Below are 26,012 nucleotides of genomic sequence, written 5' to 3'. Positions count from 1 at the left end.
CGGTGCACCCTCCCTCCATGTTGTAATGCTCTCCCTCCCTCCATGTTGTAGTGCCCCCCCTCCATGTTGTAGTGCCCCTCCCTCCATGTTGTAAGCGCCTCCTCCATGTTGTAATGGGCCCGCTCCTCCATGTGTTAATGCCCCTCCCTCCATGTTGTAATGCTCCTCCTGCCATGTTGTAATGCCCTCCCTCCATGTTGTAATGCCCCTCCCTCCATGTTGTAGTGCCCCTCCCTCCATGTTGTGTAGTGCCCCTCCCCTCCATGTTGTAATGCCCCTCCTCCATGTTTTGTAGTGCCCCTCCTCCTCCATGTTGTAGTGCCCCTCCCTCCATGTTGTAAGTGCCCCTGCCCTCCATGTTGTAATGCCCCTCCCTCCATGTTGTAATGCCCTCCCTCCATGTTGTAATGCCCTCCTCCATGTTGTAGGTGCCCTCCCTCCATGTTGTAATGCCCCTCCCTCCATGTTGTAGTGCCCCTCCCTCCATGTGTATGCCCTCTCCATGTTGTAATGCCCCTCCCCTCCCATGTTGTAGTACTGCCTCCCTCCATGTTGTAATGCCCTCCCTCCATGTTGTAATGCTCTCCTCCATGTTGTATGCCCCTCCCTCATGTTGTAGTGCCCCTCCCTCCATGTTGTAATGCCCTCCCTCCATGTTTGTAAGCTCTAACCTCCCTCCATGTTGTATGCTCCTCCCTCCCTGTTGTAATGCCCTCCCTCCATGTTGTAATGCCCCTCCCTCCATGTTGTAAATGCCCCTCCCTCCATGTTGTAATGCCCCTCCCCCCATGTTGTAGATGCCCTCCCCCCATGTTGTATGCCCCTCCCTCCATGTTGTATGCCCCTCCCTCCCATGTTGTATGCTCTCCCTCCATGTTTTAGTGCCCTCCCTCCATGTTTGTAAGTAATCCCCCTCCATGTTGTAATGCCCCTCCCTCCATGTTGTAGTGCTCTTCCCTCCATGTTGTAGTGCCCCTCGCCTCCATGTTGTAGTGCCCCTCCCTCCATGTTGTATGCTGCCTCCCTCCATGTTGTAGTTGCCCCTCCTCCATGTTGTAGTGCCCCTCCCTCCATGTTGTAGTGCCCTCCTCATGTTGTAATGCCCTCCTCCATGTTGTAATGCCCCTCCTCCATGTTGTAGTGCTTCGCTCCCTCCATGTTGTAATGCTCCTCCCTCCATGTTGTAGTGCCCCTCCCTCCATGTTGTAGTGCCCTCCTCCATGTTGTAGTGCCCCTCCCTCCATGTTGTAGTGCCCTCCCTCCATGTTGAATGTTCCATGTTGGTAATGCTCCTCCCTCCATGTTGTATGCTCCTCCTCCATGTTGTAGTGCCCCTCCCTCCTGTTGTATACTCCCCCTCCATGTTGTAATGCCCCTCCCATGGGGTGTGTAATGCCCTCCTCATGTTGTAAGTCTCCCCCTCCATGTTTGTAGATGCCCTCCCTCCATGTTGTATGGTTGCCCCTCCCTCCATGTTGTAATTGCCCTCCCTCCATGTTGTAATGCCCTCCCCCTCCATGTTGTAGTCCTCGCCCCTCCATGTTGTAATGCCCCTCCCTCCATGTTGTAGTGCCCCTCCCCCTCCCCCATGTTTAGTTTTGCCCCTCCCTCCATGTTGTAGTGTGCCCTCCCTCCATGTTGTAATGCCCTCCCTCCATGTTGTAGTACTCCCCCCTCCATGTTGTAATGCCCTCCTCCATGTTGTAGTGCTCTTCCCTCCATGTTGTAATGCCCCTCCCTCCATGTTGTAGTGCCCCTCCTCCATGTTGTAAGTGCCCCTCCCTCCATGTTGTAGTGGCCTCCTCCATGTTGTAGTGCCCCTCCCTCCATGTTGTAATGCCCCTCCCTCCATGTTGTTAGTGCCCCCCTGCCATGTTGTAGTGCCCCTCCCTCCAGTTTTAGTGCCTCCCTCCATGTTGTAATGCCCCTCCTCCATGTTGTATGCACTCGTGATCCCCTCCCTCCATGTTTTAGTGCCCTCCCTCCATGTTGTATGCCCCTCCCTCCATGTTGTAATGCCCTCCCTCCATGTTGTAGGCCCTCCCTCCATGTTTTAAGTGCCCTCCCTCCATGTTGTAAGTACTCCTCCCTCCATGTTGTAATGCCCCCTCCCTCCATGTTGTAATGCTCCTCCCTCCATGTTGTAATGCCCCTCCCTCCATGTTGTAATGCCCTCCCTCCATGTTGTATGCCCCTCCCTCCATGGTTGTAGTGCCCCTGCCTCCATGTTGTAAATGCCCGCCTCCCTCGCATGTTGTAGTGCCCCTCCCTCCATGTTGTAATGCCCCTCCGCTCCATGTTGTAATGCGCCTCCCTCCATGTTGTAGTGCCCTCCCTCATGTTGTAGTGCCTCCTCCATGTTGTAATGCTCCTCCTCCATGTTGTAAGCCCCTCCCTCCATGTTTGTAATGCCCGCTCCCTCCATGTTGTAATGCCCCTCCCTCCATGTTGTAATGCCCCTCCCTCCATGTTTGTAGATGGCCCCTCCCTCCATGTTGTAGTGCTCGCTCCCTCCATGTTGTAGTGCCCCTCCCTCCATGTTGTATGCCCTCCCTCCATGTTGTAGTGCCCCTCCCTCATGTTGTATGCCCTCCCTCCATGTTGTAATGCCTCCTCCCTCCATGTTGTAATGCCCTCCCTCCATGTTGTAGTGCCCCTCCCTCCATGTTGTAATGCCCCTCCCTTCCATGTTGTAATGCCCTCCCCTCATGTTGTACTCTCCTCCTCCATGTTGTAATGCTCTCCCTCCATGTTGTAATGCCCCTCCTCCATGTTGTAGTCTCTCCCTCCATGTTGTAATGCCCCTCCCTCCATGTTGTAATGCCCTCCTTCCATGTTGTAATGCCCCTCCCTCCATGTTGTATGCTCCTCCCTCCATGTTGTAATGCCCTCCCCCCATGTTGAAATGCCCCTCCCTCCATGTTGTAATGCCCTCCCTCCATGTTGTAGTGCTCCCCTCCATGTTGTAGTGCCCTCCCTCCATGTTGTATGGCCCCTCCTCCATGTTGTAGATGCTCCTCCCTCCATGTTGTAGTCTCTCCTCCCTCCATGTTGTAATGCCCTCCCTCCATGTTGTAGTGCCTCCCTCCCTCCATGTTGTAGTGCCCCTCCCTCCATGTTTTAGTGCCTGCCCTCCCTCCATGTTGTAGTGCCCCTCCCTCCATGTTGTAGTGCCCCTCCCTCCATGTTGTAGTACTCCTCCTCCATGTTGTAAGTGCCCCTCCCTCCATGTTGTAATGCCCCTCCTCCATGTTGTAGTACCTCCCTCCATGTTGTAATGCCCCTCCCTCCATGTTGTTAGTGCTCTCCTCCATGTTGTAGTGCCCCTCCCTCCATTGTTGTAGTGCCCCTGCCCTCCATGTTTAGTGCCCTCCCTCCATGTTGGTAGTGCCCTCCCTCCATGTTGTAATGCCCCTCCCTCCATGTTGTAGTCCTCCCCCGCCTCATGTTGTAATGCCCCTCCCTCCGTATGTTGTTGAATGCCCCTCCCTCCATGTGTGTCTATGCTCTCCGCTCCATGTTGTATGCCCCTCCCTCCATGTTGAATGCCCTCCCTCCATGTTTTAGTGCCCCTCCCTCCATGTTGTAGTGCCCCTCCCTCCATGTTGTAATGCCCTCCCTCCATGTTGTAGTGCCTCCTCCATGTTTTATGCCTCCTCCATGTGGTAGTTCCCCCTCCATGTTGTAATGCCCTCCCTCCATGTTGTAATGCTCCTCCTCCATGTTGTAAGTACTCCTCCCTCCATGTTGTATGCCCTCCTCCATGTTGTAGTGCCTCCCTCCATGTTGTGTGCCCCTCCCTCCATGTTGTAATGCCCCTCCTCCATGTTGTTAGTGCCCCTCCCTCCATGTTGTAATGCCCTCCCTCATGTTGTAGTCTCCTCCCTCCATGTTGTAATGCCCCCTCGCCTCATTGTTGTAATGCCCCTCCCTCCATGTTGTACTTAATGCTCCTCCTCCATGTTGTAAGTGCCCCTCCCTCCATGTTGTATGATGCCCCTCCTCCATGTTGTATGCCCCTCCCTCCATGTTGTAATGCTCCTCCTCCATGTTGTAGTACTCCTCCCCATGTGTAATGCCTCCTCCATGTTGTGTAAATGCCCTCCCTCCATGTTGTAGTGCCCCTCCCTCCATGTTGTATGCTCCTCCTCCATGTTGTAATGCCCCTCCCTCCATGTTGTAGTATGTGGCCCCTCCCTCCATGTTGTAATTGCTAGCCCTCCATGTTGTAATGCCCCTCCCTCCATGTTGTAATGCCCCTCCCTCCATGTTGTAGTACTCCCTCCCTCCAGTTGTAATGCCCCTCCCTCCATGTTGTAGTGCCCCTCCCCATCGTTGTACCTCCTCCTATGTTGTAATGCCCTCCCTCCATGTTGTAATGCCTCCTCCCTCCATGTTGTAAGTACCCCCCCTCCATGTTGTAATGCCCCTCCTCCATGTTTGTAATGCTCCTCCCTCCATGTTGTAATGCCCTCCTCCATGTGTAGCTCCTCCCTCCATGTTGTAATGCCCCTCCTCCATGTTGTAATGCTCCTCCATCGTTGTAGTATCGCTCCTCTCATGTTGTAATGCTCCTCCCTCCATGTTGTAATGCCCCTCCCTCCATGTTGTAGTGCCCCTCCCTCCATGTTGTAATGCTCCTCCCTCCATGTTGTAATGCCCCTCCCTCCATGTTGTAGCTCTCCCTCCATGTTGTAATGCTCCTCCTCCATGTTGTAGATGCCCCTCCCTCCATGTTGTCTAATGCTCCTCCCTCCATGTTGTAAGTGCCCTCCTCCCTCCATGTTGTAATGCCCTCCCTCCATGTTGTAATGCCCCTCCTCCATGTTGTATGCTCCTCCTCCATGTTTGTAATGCCCCTCCCTCCATGTTGTAATGCCCCTCCTCCATGTTGTAATGCTCCTCCCTCCATGTTGTAATGCCACCTCCCTCCATGTTGTAATGCCCCTCCCTCCATGTTGTAATGCTCCTCCCTCCATGTTTGCCCCTCCCTCCATGGTGTAATGCTCCTCCCTCCATGTTGTAATGCTCCTCCCTCCATGTTTTAGTGCCCCTCCCTCCATGTTGTAGTGCCCCTCCCTCCATGTTGTAGTGCCCCTCCCTCCATGTTTTATTGCTGCTCCTGTAAGAGAATTTCCAGTCATCTGGTGATTTTCTGTACCTGTACTGTTCTCTTTGAAGTAGAACAATGAATCGATATAAGTTTAATTATTAGACATGTGTAAACAGAATGAAGTCTGAGCCCATGTCAGTGTGCAAAGCTGGATCAACATTGAGTCAACTATTAGACATGTCAAAACAGAACGTAAGCAGGATCTGTGGGGATGAGGCAAGTTAGACCAACATGACTTTACTGGTCTGGACCATATCTGATCTTGTGAAGGCTACTGGACATGCACATTGGTTAATTATGCATAGACAACATTGGCCTGAACTTGTGAAGACCTTTGGACAGGAACATTAGGTAATCAGTTATAAGCACCAGTAGGAGTCATGCCACCAATAGAATCTATGCCCCAATGTCTGAGCCAATAAGAGAGTGGAAACGAAGTAAGACAACTAGATTCATGAAGTGGAGTGACGATGTGAAACTGTATAAAAGCCAAGTCCTAAGAATGGAGAGTCAGTTCTTCCATGGATTTGCTCGGCTTTGTTACACAGTCATAAATACACACTTCTCATCATCATATTGTTCCCCCATGTCGCTACAGGGTTCTCCACCACCTCTCAGAAGCACCGTAACTTTGTCTCTGAGCCTATGGGGAACCGTTCTGTGAGGGACGTTCCCGGGATCGGACCTGTACAGGGCCGCAGGTTAGAGGAGCAGGGCATTCACAGGTAGGTGCACTTTACATAGGAATACGGTGCCATTACCAGTTCGGTGCACTACATAGGAATACGGTGCCATTATCAGTTCGGTGCACTACATAGGAATACGGTGCCATTACCAGTTCGGTGCACTACATAGGAATACGGTGCCATTACCAGTTCGGTGCACTACATAGGAATACGGTGCCATTATCAGTTCCGTGCACTACATAGGAATACGGTGCCATAACCAGGTAGGTGCACTACAGAGGAATACGGTGGGATTATCAGTTCGGTGCACTACATAGGAATACGGTGCCATAACCAGGTAGGTTCCCGGTGCCATAACCAGGTAGGTGCACTACATAGGAATACGGTGCCATTTCAGACCCAGCCATAGTAAGTATGATTAAACAAACCCATCACTGACGGGCGTCCCCAAACTAGTGAGAGTAGACAACACATCACTGACGGGCGTCCCCAAACTAGGGAGAGAAGACAACAACACATCACTGACGGGCATCCCCAAACTAGTGAGAGAAGACAACACATCACTGACGGGCATCCCCAAACTAGTGAGAGAAGACAACAACACATCCCCAAACTAGTGAGAGTAGACAACACATCACTGACGGGCATCCCAACTAGTGAGAGAAGACAACAACACATCCCAAACTAGTGAGAGTAGACAAACACATCACTGACGGGCATCCCAAACTAGTGAGAGTAGACAACAACACATCACTGACGGGCCGCCCAAACTAGTGAGAGTAGACAACAACACATCCCCAAACTAGTGAGAGTAGACAACACATCACTGACGGGCATCCCCAAACTAGTGAGAGAAGACAACAACACATCACTGACGGGCATCCCCAAACTAGTGAGAGAAGACAACAACACATCCCCAAACTAGTGAGAGTAGACAACACATCATCGACGGCATCCCCAAACTAGTGAGAGAAGACAACAACCATCCCCCAAACTAGTGAGAGTAGACAACACATCACTGACGGGCATCCCCAAACTAGTGAGAGTAGACAACACATCACTGACGGGCATCCCCAAACTAGTGAGAGAAAGACAAACACATCCCAAACTAGTGAGAGTAGACAACAGATCACTGACGGGCATCCCCAAACTAGTGAGAGTAGACAACACATCACTGACGGGCATCCCAAACTAGTGAGAGTAGACAACAACACTACTGACGGGCCGCCCCAAACTAGTGAGAGAAGACAACAACACATCACTGACGGGCATCCCAAACTAGGGAGAGTAGACAACAACTCACTGACGGGCATCCCCAAACTAGTGAGAGTAGACACAACACATCCCAAACTAGTGAGAGTAGACAACACATCACTGACGGGCATCCCCAAACTAGTGAGAGTAGACAACACATCACTGACGGGCATCCCCAAACTAGTGAGAGTAGACAACAACACATCCCCAAACTAGTGAGAGTAGACAACACATCACTGACGGGGTCCCAAACTAGTGAGAGTAGACAACACACATCACTGACGGGCATCCCAAACTAGTGAGAGAAGACAACAACACATCCCCAACTAGTGAGAGTAGACAAACATCACTGACGGGCATCCCCAAACTAGTGAGAGTAGACAACAAACATCCCCAAACTAGTGAGAGTAGACAACACATCACTGACGGGCATCCCCAAATAGTGAGAGTAGACAACAACACATCCCCAAACTAGTGAGAGTAGACAACAAACAATCCCCAAACTAGTGAGAGTAGACAACAACACATCCCCAAACTAGTGAGAGTAGACAACAACCACATCACTGACGGGCATCCCCAAACTAGTGAGAGTAGACAACACATCACTGACGGGCATCCCCAAACTAGTGAGAGTAGACAACAACACATCCCCAAACTAGTGAGAGTAGACAACACATCACTGACGGGCATCCCCAAACTAGTAGGAGTAGACAACAACACATCCCCAAACTAGTGAGAGTAGACAACAACACATCACTGACGGGCATCCCAAACTAGTGAGAGTAGACAACAACACATCCCCAAACTAGTGAGAGTAGACAACACATCACTGACGGGCATCCCCAAACTAGTGAGAGTAGACAACAACACATCCCCAAACTAGTGAGAGTAGACAACACATCACTGACGGGCATCCCAAACTAGTGAGAGTAGACAACAACACATCCCCAAACTAGTGAGAGTAGACAACACATCACTGACGGGCATCCCCAAACTAGTGAGAGTAGACAACAACACATCCCCAAACTAGTGAGAGTAGACAAACACACTGACGGGCATCCCCAAACTAGTGAGAGTAGACAACAACACATCCCCAAACTAGTGAGAGTAGACAACACATCACTGACGGGCATCCCAAACTAGTGAGAGTAGACAACAACACATCCCCAAACTAGTGAGAGTAGACACACATCACTGACGGGCGTCCCAAACTAGTGAGAGTAGACAACAACCATCCCAAACTAGTGAGAGAAGAACAACAACATCACTGACGGGCGCCCAAACTAGTGAGAGTAGACACAACAACACATCCCCAAACTAGTGAGAGTAGACAACACATCACTGACGGGCATCCCAAACTAGTGAGAGTAGACAACACACAATCCCCAAACTAGTGAGAGTAGACAACAACACATCACTGATGGGCGCTCTCCAAACTAGTGAGAGTAGACAACAAACATCACTGATGGGCCGCCCCAAACTAGTGAGAGAAGACAACAACACATCACTGACGGGCATCCCCAAACTAGTGAGAGAAGACAACAACACATCACTGATGGCGCATCCAATAGGGAGAGTAGACAACACATCACTGACGGGCATCCCCAAACTAGTGAGAGAAGACAACAACACATCACTGACGGGCATCCCCAAACTAGGGAGAGCAGACAACAACACATCACTGACGGGCGTCCCCAAACTAGTGAGAGAAGACAACAACACATCCGCCATGCTGACCCTCAACATGAGGATCCCTCAGGGGTGCGTACTTAGTCCCCTCCTGTACTCACTGTTCACACACGACTCCTACAACATCACTAAGTTTGCTGACGACACGACGGTGGTAGGTCTAATCACCAACGATGATGAGACAGCCTATAAGGAGGAGGTCAGAGACCTGGCAGTGTGGTGCTAGGACAACAACCTATCACTCAACGTGAGCAAGACAGAGGAGCTGACCGTGGACTACAGGAAACAGAGGGACGAGCATACCCTTATTCACATTGACGGGGCTGTAGTGGAGCGGGTCGAAAGTTTCAAGTTCCTCGGTTTCCGCATCACTAAGTATCTTTCATGGTCCAAACACACCAATACAGTCATAATGAGGGCATGACATTGCCTCTTACCCCTCAGGAGGCTGAAAAGATTTGGCATGGGCCCTCAGATCCTGAAAAAGTTATACAGCATCTTCACTGGCTGCAACACCTCTTGTTACTGCAACGGATCGGCATCCGACCGCAAGGCGCTACAGAGGGTTGTGCGAACGGCCCAGTACATCACTGGGGCCAAGCTCCCTGCCATCCAGGACGTTTATACCAGGCGGTGTCAGAGGAAGGCCCAAAAAGTTGTCACAGACTCCAGCCACCCAAGTCATAGACTGTTCTTTCTGCTACCGCACAACAAGCGGTACCGGAGCACCATGTCTGGAACGAACAGGACAGCTTCTATCCCCAAGCCACAAGACTGATAAATATTTAGTTAAATAGTTAACCAAATAGCTTCCCGGACTCTCTGCATTGACCCTTTTTGCACGAACTCTTTTGACTTATCACATATGCTGCTGCTACAGTTTATTATCTATCCTGTTGACTAGTCACTTTATCCCTCCCTACAGTATATGTATATATCTACCTCAATTACCTCGTACACCTTCACATTGACTCTGTGCTTTAATCCTGTGTATAAAGCCAAGTTATCGTTACTCTTTGTGTATTTATTCATACTTTTATTATTACGGGTTATTACTTTTCTATTATTTCTCTATTTTCTCTGCATTGTTTTGAAGTGCCTGTAAGTAAGTATTTCCCTGTTAGTCTACACCTGTTGTTTAGGAAGCCTGTGACAAACACACGCTGATTTCATCAACCAGAAGTTAAAGCTGTTTAAAATTAGTTTAAGCATTTCCCAAAAATATACCTATACAAGAGATATACTTAGTTTCAGAAAATGTAGAACATTCTGGGAACTTTACCAGAACTTAACAGTAAATGACCCAGTTTTTTCTGTCCCAGGGCTGACCAGATGTTGGGCCAGTACCTGGTGAGTGGTCGGAACCAGGGCCAGTTCCAGGGCTATCTGAAAAATACCACAGGGGCCAACGCCAAGCAACAAAGTGACGCCTACAATGGAATAAGAGAGTGGACCGACAACAATATGTAGGACAGCATTCACTCACTATCTCTGCTCCTTTCTGTTTTTCTACTCCCTAACTAGGACTCTTCAGACCTACCTAGGTCAACTTTCATCTAAAGCACATCAGCTGATGGATGTAATGTATTGATAAGTAATATTGAGTAATCATAAAGTTGATAGTTGTTTATAAAACACTGTACTTCCTTTTGTTCTTCTTGTCATGTTCTTCAACTGAGACCCTGGGCCCTGTCCCCAGGTTAAAGTGAGCGTTTTGGATGCATTCTGTTCTGGAATAAATCTGGAATTAACTTTTTGTTGTTGTACAGCTGTATTCTTAATGGCTGTAATTGTCTTAAGGAGTCAACATATTGTTACTCCTGGTGGAGTAGCAGGGAATTATCTTATTAACTTCAATCTTAAAGGTCCAATGAAGATGTTTTCTTTTTGGGTATATCAATATCAAATAATTTCTGGGTAACAATTAAGTACCTTACTGTGATTGTTTTCAATTGAAAAAGAAGAAAAACAAATGAAGTTTCTCAAGCAAGAATTTTGCTAGGACTGTCTAAGCCTAATGGGTGGAGCCTAATGGGAATCCCTAATGGGAGGAGACTAATGGGAGGAGACTAATGGGAGGAGCCTAATGGGAGGAGCCTAATGGGATGAGTCTAATGGGAGGAGCCTAATATAAAGAGACTAATGGGAGGAGCCTAATGGGAGGAGCCTAATGAGAGGAGCCGAATGGAGAGGCCTAAGGAGGAGGACCTAATGGGAGGAGAGACTAATGGGAGGAGCCTAATGGGAGGAGCCTAATGGGAGGAGCCGAATGGGAGGAGCCGAGTGGGAGGAGCCGAATGGGAGGAGCCTAATGGGTGGAGCCTAATGGGAGGAGCCTAATGGGAGAGCCTAATGGGAGGAGCCTAATGGGAGGGATGTGCAACCTGAAAACTAGCTGCTATTGGCAGAGAGGAGGCAATCTCTCGCTATTGGTCAATTAACTACTGTGATGTCACCAGGAAATGAACTGACATTTCAGGCAGTCTTTTTAAGGCAGCTCTTACACTAAAAGGGCATTGTCATAATGTTCACAATGTCACAGTATTATTCCAACCTCATCGTGTGAAATATACCGGTAACTGCCAGAATAAAGGAAACACCAGCAAAGAGTCTTAATAATAATAACTGTATTTGTTTAGCACTTTTCAAACAATTAACAAAGTGCTTCAAGCACTCCATCATGATGGGTAACTAAACAGGTACCATCATGATGGGTAACTAAACAGGTACTCCATCATGATGGGTAACTAAACAGGTACTCCATCATGATGGGTAACTAAAACAGGTACTCCATCATGATGGGTAACTAAACAAACACTCCGTCATGATGGGTAACTAAACAAGTACTCCATCATGATGGGTAACTAAACAAGTACTCCATCATGATGGGTAAACTCAACAAGTACTACATCATGATGGGTAACTAAACAAGTACTCCATCATGATGGGTAACTAAAACAAGACTCCATCATGATGGGTAACTAAACAAGTACTCCATCATGTATGGGTAACTAAACAAGTACTCCATCATGATGGGTAACTAAACAAGTACTCCATCATGATGGGTAACTAAACAAGTAACTCCATCATGATGGCTAACTAAAAAAGTACTCCATCATGAGGGTAACTAAACAAGTACTCCTATGTGGGTAACTAAACAAAACTCCATCATGATGGTAACTAAACAAGTACTCCATCATGATGGGTAACTAAACAAGTACTCCATCATGATGGTAACTCAACAAGTACACATCATGATGGGTAACTAAACAAGTACTCCATCATGATGGGTAACTAAACAAGTACATACACATGATGGTAACTAAACAAGACTCCATCATGATGGCTAACTCAACAATACTACATCATGAGGTAACTAAACAAGCACTCCATCATGATGGTAACTAAACAAGTACTCCATCATGATGGGTAACTAAACAAGTACTCCATCATGTTGGGTAACTAAACAAGTACTCACATCATGATGGGTAACTAAACAAGTACTCCATCATGATGGGTAACTAAACAAGTACTCCATCATGATGGTAACTAAACAAGTACTCCATCATGATGGGTAACTAAACAAGTACTCCATCATGATGGGTAACTAAACAAAGTACTCCATCATGATGGGTAACTAAACAAGTACTACATCATGATGGTAACTAAACAAGTACTCCATCATGATGGGTAACTAAACAAGTACTACATCATGATGGTAACTAAACAAGTACTCCATCATGATGGGTAACTAAACAGTTCTCCATCATGATGGGTAACTAAACAAGTACTCCATCATGATGGGTAACTAAACAAGTACTCCATCATGATGGTAACTAAACAAGTACTCCATCATGATGGGTAACTAAACAAGTACTCCATCATGATGGCTAACTCAACAAGTACTCCATCTGATGGGTAACTCAACAAGTACTCCATCATGAGGGAACTAAACAAGTACTCCATCATGATGGGTAACTAAACAAGTACTCCATCATGATGGGTAACTAAACAACGTACTCCATCATGATGGGTAACTAAACAAGTACTACCATCATGATGGGTAACTAAACAAGTACTCCATCATGATAGCTAACTAAAAACAAAGTACTCCATCATGATGGTAACTAAACAAGTACTCCATCATGATGGGTAACTAAACAAGTACTCCATTCATGATGGGTAACTAAACAAGTACTCATCATGATGGGTAACTAAACAAGTACTCCATCGATGATGGGTAACTAACAAGTACTCCATCATGATGGGTAACTAAACAAGTACTACATCATGATGGGTAACTAAACAAGTACTCCATCATGTTGGGTAACTAAACAAGCACTACATCATGATGGGTAACTAAACAAGTACTCCATCATGATGGGTAACTAAACAAGTACTCCATCATGATGGGTAACTAAAAAAGTACTCCATCATGATGGGTAACTAAACAAACACTCCATCATGATGGGTAACTAAACAAGTACTCCATCATGATGGGTAACTAAACAAGTACTCATCTCCCCGCCGGCTCGACCCTCGCCTCCTGCTCCGTGGCTGAGTGACTCACTGCCAGCTTATAGAACAGGGTTTCAGTGAAAATGGAGGAAAACTAAACTTCTGGAGGACCTATCCTTTCACTCCCTCCCCTCTACCTTCTCTTCCTCTGTATCTGCTGCTAAAGCCACTTTTATATCACTTTGAATGTCATGCTTCCAGCAGACGGAGCCAATGTCACGGCACGTACCTCCCCTCCATCACCAACCCCCGGGGTAGACCTATATAAAAGCGGACACTTTGTTTACCATTATGAAAAAAAGGTTGACGACATCCGGTACTCATTCACTCAGCCTATTGAGTCCACTGGTCTCACTCACACAAAACTACCCTACTCCTTTACCTCTTTCTCCCCTATCTCTCCAGATGAAATCCTGTGACTAGTGAGGTCTGGCCGCATGACAATCCGCCCCCTCGACCCCATCCCCTCCTCCCTTCTGCAGACCATCTCTGGAGACCTTCTTCCATTCCTCACTTCCCTCATCAACTCATCTCTGACCACTCTGACTTCAAAATGGCCCAAGTCGCTCCCATCCTCAAGAAACCAAAACTCGACTTAGACCATTTTTTCTTTCCAAAACACTTGAGCGTGATGTCTCTGACCAACCCTCTCATTATCTTTCTCAGAACGATCTTCTTGACCTTAACCAGTCAGGCTTCAAGACGGGTCACTCAACCGAGACTGCTCTTCTCTGTGTCACGGAGGGTCTCCACACTGCCAAAGCTGACTCTCTGTTAGTGGAATTAAATAATTCCTCTAATGTACTCATTAATTAAATTCAATCTGTCTATTTATAAGAATTTGTAAGATACTTATTAACATAAAATAGACAGGATACAGTCTTGTTAAAATTAGATAATAGTATTTATTCTCGGAGCACGCTACCATTTGACCATAACCAACAGTTTATATACAAGATATGACGTCATATGTTACAGAATAATTCTCCTCCTCCTGACCAACATAAAACAGGTTCAAAAGTTCATTCCAACTTCCCAGTGTACACACATGACACACAATATAATCTATTCTCCTGAAGGCTCACTATAAAAGACCTAAAAAGTTACTCACTTCCTTATCTAAACATCTCAGGGCTAAGTTGGGTCAGTTCAACCAGAGTTTAACGACCCTTTCTGCTTATTTTATAACCCACARCACAAATCTCTTTTCACTAGGCGTGCAGAGTTAAATTAGTTATAGTTTTATCTAAATCTAGAAATTGTTTAAATTATTTATTAACAAAATTCCTAACACTCTCTCTCCTCTGTTCTCATCCTCCTAGATCTATCCGCTGCCTGTGGCACAGTGAACTATCAGATCCTCCTCTCCACCCTCTCAGGGCTGGGCGTCTCAGGCTCTGCACTCTCTTGGATTGCATCCTACCTGGCAGGCCGCTCCTATGTCTGTGTCTGCACCACATACTCTTACTACTGGCGTCCCCCTCTTCTCCTTTTCACACCAAGTCCCTCGGCTCTGTCACATCCTCACATGTTCTCTCCTATCATTGCTATGCGGATGACACTCAACTTATTTTCTCCTTCCCCCTTCTGACACCCAGGTGGCGACACTCATCTCTGCGTCCCTGGCAGATATCTCAACTTGGATGTCGGCCCACCACCTCAAGCTCAACCTCGACAAGATAGAGCTGCTCTTCCTCCCGGGAAATGCCTGCCCGCTCAAAGACCTCTCCATCACGGTTGACAATTCCAAAGTGTCATCCTCCCAGATTGCAAAGAATCTTGACGTGACCCTAGACAACACCCTGTCGTTCTCTGCAAACATCAAAGCAGTGCCTTGCTCCTGCAGGTTCATGCTACACAACATCCATAGAATACTACCTTACCTCACACAGGAAGCATCGCAGGTCCTAATCCAGATACTTGTCATCTCCCATTTGGACTCCCATCTGGTTTTCAACCTTCCCAAGTTCTCTCATGTCACCCCGCTCCTCCGCACACTCCACTGGCTTCCAGTCGAAGCTTGCATCCACTACAAGACCATGGTGCTTGCCTACGGAGCAGCAAGGACCCCCCCCAATTTAAAAATAATAATAATCCTGAACCAGCACTTGCAATTGACTCCCCTGACAACCTTTCAGTCTGATCACTTGTAACACTGTAGGAGGTGTCAGTTACCGTCTACACTAGTTTCAGTAGAAATGTAAACTGTTCCGTTATCGCTAGACTCTGAGAGAGCTAAAATATCTCCATGGAATTTACACCATCGTTGATGATAAGCCATAGCTACACTGCAGTGGTTCACCAAACAGCCAAATGAAGTCTATCTAACCTCTTCAGAGGTCGTATTCTTCTCCACAGGGCTTGATTAGCTTGGTCGAGCTCTGTGTTAATGATCTTAGCCATACTAATAAGACAATCAGGAAAGCTGTCAAAAAGATATCGTGAACAGGAACAACAACCTTTTTCACTAGGGTGGCAAAACATCCCATAGCCCTATGAATAAAAACACCACATTCATGATATTAATATAGTAAACATTTACATATTGTCTTATCCATATATATTAGGAATAACATATTGACAACAGATAGTGTCCAAAGGTAAAAGTTCATTATTAATATCGTGAATGTGGCATACTATTTATAGGGTAATGTTGAATGAACTTAAACCCAACTTCACACCAAATCTACTTTCACATAGCTTGTGTAAAACAAGTTAGACGAGTTACCTTCGACTATTCAATGTTACTAAGGAAGAGCATTGTTATGCTAATTATAGTATGGAAGCTGATCAGTATTCATATGTGTTGACGTGATATAGCTCAGCTGAAACTAATTATTATAGAAGCTGATCAGTATTCATATTGTTACGTGATATCTCAGCTGAAACTAATTATTATAGAAGCTGATCAGTATTCATATGTGTTGACGTGATATAGCTGAAACTAATTATTATAGAAGCTGATCAGATTCATATGTGTTGACGTGATATAGCTGAAACTAATTATTATAGAAGCTGATCAGATATTCATATGTGTTGACGTGATATAGCTAGCTGAAACTAATTATTATAGAAGCTGATCAGTATTCATATGTGTTGACGTGATATAGCTCAGCTGAAACTAATTATTATAGAAGCTGATCAGTATTCATATGTGTTGACGTGATATAGCTGAAACTAATTATTATAGAAGCTGATCAGTTTCATATGTGGTTGACGTGATATAGCTCAGCTGAAACTAATTATTATAGAAGCTGATCAGTATTCATATGTGTTGACGTGATATAGCTCAGCTGAAACTAACACAGCTTGTTTCCAAAGATAAGCACAGAGACGTGGCCATCTGTATGGTAGATTTGTGCTTACTGAAGTACCCCTCATGTACCAGTAGGGGTCTGTTTAGGCAGGAATTGTACTTTGGCTTCAGATTATATTTCAATACAGATATCTCTTTATTTAGGTTAATGATGTTGAAACAATGATGTTGTTTTAAACATACAATTTTAGTATCAACATTGAAACAAGGCATAAAAAATATATGTCTATTCAAATATAAAATCCGACGTAATTTCAACCTCCCCAAATTACACTTCAGGGTATAAAACATAAAGAACATCTGCTCTTTCAATCAATCAAATGTTATTGGTCACATACATATATTTAGCAGATGTTATTGGGGGTGTAGCGAAATTCTTGTGTTCCTAGTTCCAACAGTGCAGTAATATCTAATAACACACAACAACACACACATCTAAAAGTACAATAATGGAATTAAGAAATATATAAATATTAGGACGAGCAATCTCGGAGTGGCATTGACTAAAATACAGTAGAATAGAATACAGTATATACATATGAGATGAGTAAAGCAGTATGTAAACATTATTAAAGTGACCAGTGATTCCATGTCTATGTATATGGGGCAGCAGCCTCCAAGGTGCACGGATGAGTAACCGGGTGGAAGCCAGGTAGTGATGACTATTTAACAGTCTGATGGCCTTGAGATAGAAGCTGTTTTTCAGTCTCTCGGTCCCAGCTTTGATGCACCTGTACTGACCTCGCCTTCTGGATGATATCGGGGTGAACAGGCAGCGGCTCGGGTGGTTGATGTCCTTGATGATCATAGACTGACCAGGTGAATCCAGGTGAAAGGTTTGATCCCTTATTGATGTCACTTGTTAAATCCACTTCAATCAGTGTAGATGAAGGGGAGGAGACGGGTTAAAGAAGGATTTTTAAGCCTTGATACAATTGAGACAGGGATTGTGTATGTGTGTCATTCTCAGAGGGTGAATGTACAAGATAAAATATTTAAGTGCTATTGAACGGGGGTATGGTAGTAGGTGCCAGCAGCACCGGGTTCAGTGTCAAGAACTGCAACGCTGCCGGGTTTTTCACGCACAACAGTTTCCTGTGTGTATCAAGAATGGTCCACCACACAAAGGACATCCAGCCAACTTGACACAACTGTGGGAAACATTGGAGTCAACGTGGGCCAGCATCCCTGTGGAACGCTTTCGACACCTTGTAGAGTCCATTCCCCGACGAATTAAGACTGTTCTGAGGACAAATTGGAGTGCAACTCAATATTAGGAAGATGTTCCTAATGTTTGTTGGACTCAGTTGATGAAACAGTGAGTATATATCTGTACCTAAAATAAGACATAGATATGATGTTGCGTGTTCAACACCATGAATTGTGTTGCAATTTTCCATGTAGATTCTATGTGAGATTTGTAACCAATCTAGGTAGAACTTTCACTGCAATTTTCAAACCCACAGTCTATGGACCAGGAGCACGCTGCTTACTGCGCCGTCCATCCAGATTGAGTTAGCCAGTCTGTTTTGAACCCTACCCCAAACCTTAATCCTTGACTCTATGGCTCGACGGTGTACTGTCCTTCTCTCAGCACATATCAAAGCTGCAGGCTAAAGTTAAATCTAGACTTGGTTTCCTCTATCGTAATCGCTCCTCTTTCACCCCAGCTGCCAAACTAACCCTGATTCAGATGACCATCCTACCCATGCTAGATTACGGAGACATAATTTATAGATCAGCAGGTAAAGGTGCTCTCGAGTGGCTAGATGTTCTTTACCATTCGACCATCAGATTTGCCACCAATGATCCTTATAGGACATATCACTGCACTCTATACTCCTCTGTAAACTGGTCATCTCTGTATACCCGTCGCAAGACCAACTGGTTGATGCTTATTTATWWAACCCTCTTAGRCCTCACTCCCCCCTRTCTGAGATATCTAMTGCAGCCCTCATCCTCCACATACAACACCCGTTCTGCCAGTCACATTCTGTTAAAGGTCCCCAAAGCACACACATCCCTGGGTCGCTCCTCTTTTCAGTTCGCTGCAGCTAGCGACTGGAACGAGCTGCAACAAACACTCAAACTGGACAGTTTTATCTCAATCTCTTCATTCAAAGACTCAACCATGGACACTCTTACTGACAGTTGTGGCTGCTTAACGTGATGTATTGTTGTCTCTACCTTCTTGCCCTTTGTGCTGTTGTCTGTGCCCAATAAAGTTTGTACCATGTTTTGTGCTGCTACCATGTTGTGGTCATGCTGTGCTGTTACCATGCTGTGTTGTCATGTGTTGCTGCCTTGCTACGTTGTTGTCTTAGGTCTCTCTTTATGTAGTGTTGTCTTGTTTCTCTTGTTGTGATGTGTGTTTTGTCCTATATTTATATTGTATTCTTTTTTTATTTTCTATCCCAGCGCCCGTCCCCACAGGAGGCCTTTTGGCTTTTGGTCGGCCGTTATTTTAAATAAGAATGTCTTCTTCACTGACTTGCCTAGTTAAATAAAGGTTAAATATAAAAACAATTAAAAAACTAAAAAAACTATCGGAATAATGCCTGAACTGTAATCTCTTCAGACGGCAGTCTCTGATTTTTGTCACTTAGCATGATATTCATACATTTTCACACAGTTGCACGAATGTTTGAAAGATGGGTATTTCCTGGTATACAATCTCTGGTGTGACCAACAACGTGGAAGCTCAAGACTTCCATGTAAGGACTGCACCCGTCTACAATCTCCTTCTGAGATGGTGAAGAGATACACTTAGTTTGTGTCAGAGAATAGAAACACTTGGTATTTTCTAGAAGCTGACAGTCAACATCATAGAAACAGTTTTATTTTCTAGAAGCTGACAGTCAATGTCATGGAAACACTTGGTATTTTCTAGAAGCTGACAGTCAACATCATGGAAACACTAGGTATTTTCTAGAAGCTGACAGTCAACATCATGGAAACACTTGGTATTTTCTAGAAGCTGACAGTCAACATCATGGAAACACTTGGTATTTTCTAGAAGCTGACAGTCAACGTCATGGAAACACTTGGTATTTTCTAGAAGCTGACAGTCTACTGATCAAAAGCACCATTTGTTGTTTTGTAGGAGCACCCCACATTGATGCACACCTCGAAAGGTCTAACCTGTTTGTTTTGTGTTTAGATTTCACCAATAGACCTATTTTATAATAGTAGTTGTGCTCTTGTCTGTGTTTGATGAAAAGCTACAATCGTTAGCTTGTTTCAAACATAACCAGCAAAGAAATCCAATAAAGTTTGCCTGTGGTGTCTTGATATACATCCACCTAGTTTTAGTTTTAGTTTTCCACAGAAATGAGAATTTCTTCTTCGCTGACTTGCCTAGTTAAATAAAGGTAGCTGCCTAGTTAAATAAAGGTAGTTGCCTAGTTAAATAAAGGTAGTTGCCTAGTTAAATAAAGGTCGTTGCCTAGTTAAATAAAGGTAGTTGCCTAGTTAAATAAAGGTAGTTGCCTAGTTAAATAAAGGTAGTTGCCTAGTTAAATAAAGGTAGTTGCCTAGTTAAAAAACTTAAAAAACTATCGGAATAATGCCTGAACTGTAATTTCTGTTGCTAGCCACTAGATGTCACTGTCAGACAGCAAAATGCTAGGAGCCTGTGTTGGGAAACTTATAAATGCCTGTAACCAATAAGACAAGCTTTTTGAGAGGGATATCCACATCACAGGTGTGGGCAAAGCTGCAATCAAGTTGTTTTTCTGTTTGCAAGTCTGCGAGACGAATACAGAGCGCATCACGCATACATCGTTTTCTAACATATTTTACAATTGTTTACTTCGATTTTTCACGCGTTCTCATAGCTAGCTAGAGTACTGTAGTATGGCTAGTGGGGGAAAAAAATGCCTGGCAAATCATGGACTACTGCAACGATCCTTGAGGAGCTCAAGCGGGAGACATCGAGCAACATCTGGATAGCAACGATCCTCGAGGAGCTCGATCAGGAGACAGACACCGGAATAGAGGCAATCCTCGAGGAGCTCGATCAGGAGACAGACACCGGGATAGAGGCAATCCTCGAGGAGCTCGATCAGGAGACAGACACCGGGATAGAGGCAATCCTCGAGGAGCTCGATCAGGAGACAGACACCTGGATAGAGGCGATAGCGATTCAGAGGCTGGATCCGTGTTTGGATTTGTAAGTATGACTTTAAGTAGCCCACTTTTACTTTTTATTGGTTCTGATTAGTAATTCATGTAGAAATGTGTCATTTCCTGTTTTCATACTTGAGTTTTTATGATAAGTCTAAATGTCTTTCTATGCTCCATACAGTGCACTATTACTGGTCCACTTTGGGAATCGGGTACCATTTGGGACTCAACCTTTGATCTAAAGGTCTAAAACATTACTTTTGTTTTGGATTTGTAGCAATTTTCCTATTTCCTATTGTAGCTTTTCCTATTTTTCACCTTTGTTTTTGTGTGTCTTATTCCCGTCTGTGTTCTGCTGCCCTTAGGCCTGTTTTTATACCTCTATTGTGTGTTTTTCCATTTCAGTTATTTAGCAGACACTCTTATCCAGAGCGACTTACAGGAGCAATTAAGGGTTAAGTGCCTTGCTCAAGGACACATCGACAGATTTTTCACCTGGTTGGCTCAGAGATTTGAACCAGCGACATTTTGGTTACTGGCCCGAAACTAGGTGGATGTATACTGGTCTCCCTTGCACCCCCAACACCTTCAGCTTGACTGCTGCCACCCCTAGCACCCCCAACACCTCCAGCTTGACTGCTGCCACCCCTAGCACCCCCAACACCTCCAGCTTGACTGCTGCCACCCCTAGCACCCCCAACACCTCCAGCTTGCGTGTGCGTGTGCGTGTGTGTGTGTGCGTGTGTGTGTGTGTGTTGTGTGTGTGTGTTTGTGTGTTGTGTTTGTGCCTACTTCCACCCTCCTCTTTCTCCTTCTCTCTGAGATCAATGTTTGTCTGTTTGTTAGTGTAATACATTATTAATTAGCCTAGCGAGGTACTCCTTTGAAGTTGCACTAACTAACGATTTCACATTCATCTAACAGAATCTGGACTCCAGCCACAAGCCTTTAAGGAAATCACTAGCATAACTTATCATATGGTTCAATCAGGAACGACTAGATCAAAGAGTCTCTCTACATAGTAAAAACAAACGTTTCTATATACTGCCAGTTACGTTGGCTTGCAACCGTAGTGGAACCTTTTTTTGAAGGTTCTATAAAGAACCAAAAGCTCATAAGATTCTGAATGGAACCTGTACGGTGCAGGGTTTCCCAAACTCAGTCCGCCCCCTCCCTCTCTTCCCTCCCCCTCCCCTCTCCCCTCTCCCTCTCCCCTCTCCCCTCTCCCCTCCCAATACTAGGGCAAAAAACAAATTGTCAAATGTTCTTTGTAGAACCATACAGGTTATTTTTTTTGTGGTTTAATAGCCATTGTTACAATTCCACCGATTTAATTATTGGGTTCAATAACAAGTTAAATCAGGTGCACAAGCTCTGGAACAGCTAGCTGTCCCTGACAAGAAAATTGAGAACAGCCAGCTGAGTACACAGTTCTCAAGTGACATAAATGAACCTTTTACAACACACCATCGGGGATGTAGCTTAATAAAATATTACAACACAACAGATTAGGTAGACTGGAATGACACTCTCACTCATGGTTGCACAAAAAGAACAGTGAGCAAACCACGCCCCAAAAATATACTCTAATGAGCCTCCTCCCTACTTGATAATTATCACTAAAGAGGAAAGGACCCTTTTTTGAACTGCAAAGAACCATCGAAGGGCTCAATGTGTTATTGGGTGTCAGCATCGTTCCACATAGACCATCACACCTCCCAAAGAACCCTTAAGGAACCCTCATCTGTTAGTGTTTATATTATGTGTTACCATGTTCAACTATACAAAAGAGAGAGAGACACAGAGAGTGCAAGGGAGTGTGTGTGTGTGTGTGTGTGTGTGTGTGTGTGTGTGTGTGGTGTGTGTGTGGTGTGTGTGTGTGTGTGTGTGTGTGTGTTGTGTGTGTGTGTGTGTTGTTGTGTGTGTGTGTGTGTGTGTTGTGTGTGTGGTGTGTGGTGTGTGTGTGTGTGTGTGTGTGTGTGTAATACGAAGACATCGTATAGCAGTATCTAGTAGAAAAGGGGATTCAGAGATGATTTATCTGGAGAGAGATGTATAGAGAGATTCTGTAAAAAATAGGTCTTATTTATCTAAGAAGAGAGAGATGGATAGAGACATTCTGAAAAACAGAGGTCTTCTCCAAAGAGAGGAGATGAGTGAAAAACAGCCTATCTTTTCTTTGACTAGTCAGAATGAAAGAGTGGACATTGTTTGTGTGCACAAAGAACCCTTGAGCGGTCAAGGATTTCTCTCTCTCATAAAGCTGGTGTTGCTATCATCCTTGATGCTGTGAATAGTTTACACTTTAGTGGTTACACACACCCGCTGTAGCTACAAGGGCCCCCATAATGTTCAACATGGTTTCACTCGTAGGAGCAGATTGTGGAACAGATCATTACCCGCAGACACCCAATAAGTGGCCAGATCACACATGTGAAATCATTGGCCTGACGGAGGGAGGGAGAGAGACAGAAGGTGGAAAAGAGGACAAAACTGGGGTCTATCATGGTAGACCACAGGGCAGGAGAGGGGAAGAGGTGTGTGGGTGTGTGTGTGTGTGTGTGTGTGTGTGTGTGTGTGTGTGTGTGTGTGTGTGTGTGGTGTGTGTGTGTGTGTGTGTGTGTGTGTGTGTGTGTGTGTGTGTGTGTGTGTGCACATCTGTGGTGTGCCTCCCAGGGAATCCAGTCTGTCATCTGGAAGCTCCAGGGTTGAGCACCAGGGGTGATGGCCGGGTCCTTCCCCCAGACAGAGGGCCCGTGGCTGGGCAACCAGCTGTAGCTGGTGTCTTCTAGGCTGGAGGGTCTCAGCAGGAAACACACACACTCACACACACAGTATTTGCCCAAAAATATATGTGTATAAATAAGTGATGCAGACAATTACATTGATGGAAGCTACAATCTATACAATCTGATGGAAGTTACAACTGTATACATTTATATGTGTATATAAGTGATGTAGACAATTACATTGAGGGAAGCTATAATCTATCTGCAGTATTAAAACTGATCTACCCCCCCCCCCCTCCCTAATTAAAAAAATAGTTGCTTGTTGCTGCATTGAAGGTCCGGGCTGTTCACATTGTTCTTGAATAAAGCAAAATAAACACAGCTCCTACATTTGATGCTGTCTCTCTTCTTGACAGGGCATTCTCAACTTGTGAGGTGCACTCACACAAAACAATCAAGACTGCTGGCAACAGTCAAGCTGGAGGTGTTGGGGTGCTGGGGTGGCAGCAGTCAAGCTGCAGGTGTTGGGGTGCTAGGGTGGCAGCAGTCAAGCTGGAGGTGTTGGGGGTGCTAGGGGTGGCAGCAGTCAAGCTGGAGGTGTTGGGATGCTAGGGGGGCAGCAGTCAAGCTGCAGGTGTTGGGGGTGCTAGGGGTGGCAGCAGTCAAGCTGGAGGTGTTGGGGTGCTAGGGGTGGCAGCAGTCCAAGCTGCAGGTGTTGGGGGTGCTAGGGGTGGCAGCAGTCAAGCTGGAGGGTGTTGGGGGTGCTAGGGGTGGCAGCAGTCAAGCTGGAGTGTTGGCGGTGCTAGGGGTGGAAGCAGTCAAGCTGGAGGTGTTGGGGGTGCTAGGGTGGCAGCAGTCAAGCTGCAGGTGTTGGGGTGCTAGGGTGGCAGCAGTCAAGCTGGAGGTGTTGGGGGTGCTAGGGGTGGCAGCAGTCAAGCTGGAGGTGTTGGGGTGCTAGGGGTGGCAGCAGTCAAGCTGGAGGTGTTGGGGGTGCTAGGGGTGGCAGCAGTCAGCTGGAGGTGTTGGGGTGCTAGGGGTGGCAGCAGTCAAGCTGGAGGTGTTGGGGGTGCTAGGGGTGGCAGCAGTCAAGCTGCAGGTGTTGGGGGTGCTAGGGGTGGCAGCAGTCAAGCTGGAGGTGTTGGGGGTGCTAGGGTGGCAGCAGTCAAGCTGCAGGTGTTGGGGGTGCTAGGGGTGGCAGCAGTCAAGCTGGAGGTGTTGGGGGTGCTAGGGTGGAAGCAGTCAAGCTGGAGTGTTGGGGGTGCTAGGGGTGGCAGCAGTCAAGCTGGAGTGTTGGGGTGCTAAGATGGCAGCAGTCAAGCTGGAGGTGTTGGGGGGCTAGGGGTGGCAGCAGTCAAGCTGGAGGTGTTGGGGTGCTAAGAATGGCAGCAGTCAAGCTGGAGGTGTTGGGGGTGCTAGGGGTGGCAGCAGTCAAGCTGGAGATGTTGGGGGTGCTAGGGTGGAAGCAGTCAAGCTGGAGGTGTTGGGGTGCTAGGGGTGGCAGCAGTCAAGCTGGAGATGTTGGGGTGCTAGGGGTGGCAGCAGTCAAGCTGGGGTGTTTGGGGGTGCTAGGGGTGGCAGCAGTCAAGCTGGAGATGTTGGGGTGCTAGGGGTGCAGCAGTCAAGCTGGAGGTGTTGGGGGTGCTAGGGTGGCAGCAGTCAAGCTGGAGGTGTTGGGGGTGCTAGGGGTGGCAGCAGTCAAGCTGGAGGTGTTGGGGTGTAGGGTGGCAGCAGTCAAGCTGAAGGTGTTGGGGGTGCAAGGGAGACCAGTATACATCCACCTGTTTCGGGCCAGTACCCAAAATGTCGCTGGTTCAATCTCTGAGCCAAACAGGTGAAAAATCTGTCGATGTGTCCTTGACGAAGGCACTTAACCCTTAATTGCTCCTGTAAGTCGCTCTGGATAAGAGTGTCTGCTAAATAACTGAAATGGAAAAACACACAATAGAGGTATAAAACAGGCCTAAGGGCAGCAGAACACAGACGGGAATAAGACACACAAAAACAAAGGTGAAAAATAGGAAAAGCTACAATAGGAAATAGGAAAATTGCTACAAAATCCAAAACAAAAGTAATGTTTTAGACCTTTAGATCAAAGGTTGAGTCCCAAATGGTACCCGATTCCCAAAGTGGACCAGTAATAGTGCACTGTATGGAGCATAGAAAGACATTTAGACTTATCATAAAAACTCAAGTATGAAAACAGGAATGACACATTTCTACATGAATTACTAATCAGAACCAATAAAAAGTAAAAGTGGGCTACTTAAAGTCATACTTACAAATCCAAACACGGATCCAGCCCTTGAATCGCTATCGCCTCTATCCAGGTGTCTGTCTCCTGATCGAGCTCCTCGAGGATTGCCTCTATCCCGGTGTCTGTCTCCTGATCGAGCTCCTCGAGGATTGCCTCTATCCCGGTGTCTGTCTCCTGATCGAGCTCCTCGAGGATTGCCTCTATTCCGGTGTCTGTCTCCTGATCGAGCTCCTCGAGGATCGTTGCTATCCAGATGTTGCTCGATGTCTCCCGCTTGAGCTCCTCAAGGATCGTTGCAGTAGTCCATGATTGCCAGGCATTTTTTTTC

General features: G+C 46.2%; 1 protein-coding gene across 1 annotated transcript in view; it reads left to right on the top strand.

Moving 5' to 3' along the window:
- LOC112075698 (barrier-to-autointegration factor) overlaps positions 1-10,498 on the top strand; it is a 17,547-nt gene extending 7,049 nt beyond the window's left edge. The window contains exons 3-4 of the mRNA XM_070441029.1: positions 5,712-5,838; positions 10,065-10,498. Coding sequence (XP_070297130.1) covers positions 5,712-5,838; positions 10,065-10,212 — 275 coding nt within the window. The 3' untranslated portion in view covers positions 10,213-10,498. The remainder of the gene's footprint in view (positions 1-5,711; positions 5,839-10,064) is intronic.
- The last annotated feature ends 15,514 nt before the right edge of the window (positions 10,499-26,012 follow it).

The sequence above is a fragment of the Salvelinus sp. IW2-2015 genome, unplaced genomic scaffold, assembly GCF_002910315.2.
Source record: "Salvelinus sp. IW2-2015 unplaced genomic scaffold, ASM291031v2 Un_scaffold3343, whole genome shotgun sequence".
In the NCBI taxonomy this organism is placed as follows: domain Eukaryota; kingdom Metazoa; phylum Chordata; class Actinopteri; order Salmoniformes; family Salmonidae; genus Salvelinus; species Salvelinus sp. IW2-2015.
The sequence above is the reverse complement of the archived record's forward strand: the minus strand, read 5'-3'. Positions and strand labels throughout refer to the sequence as shown.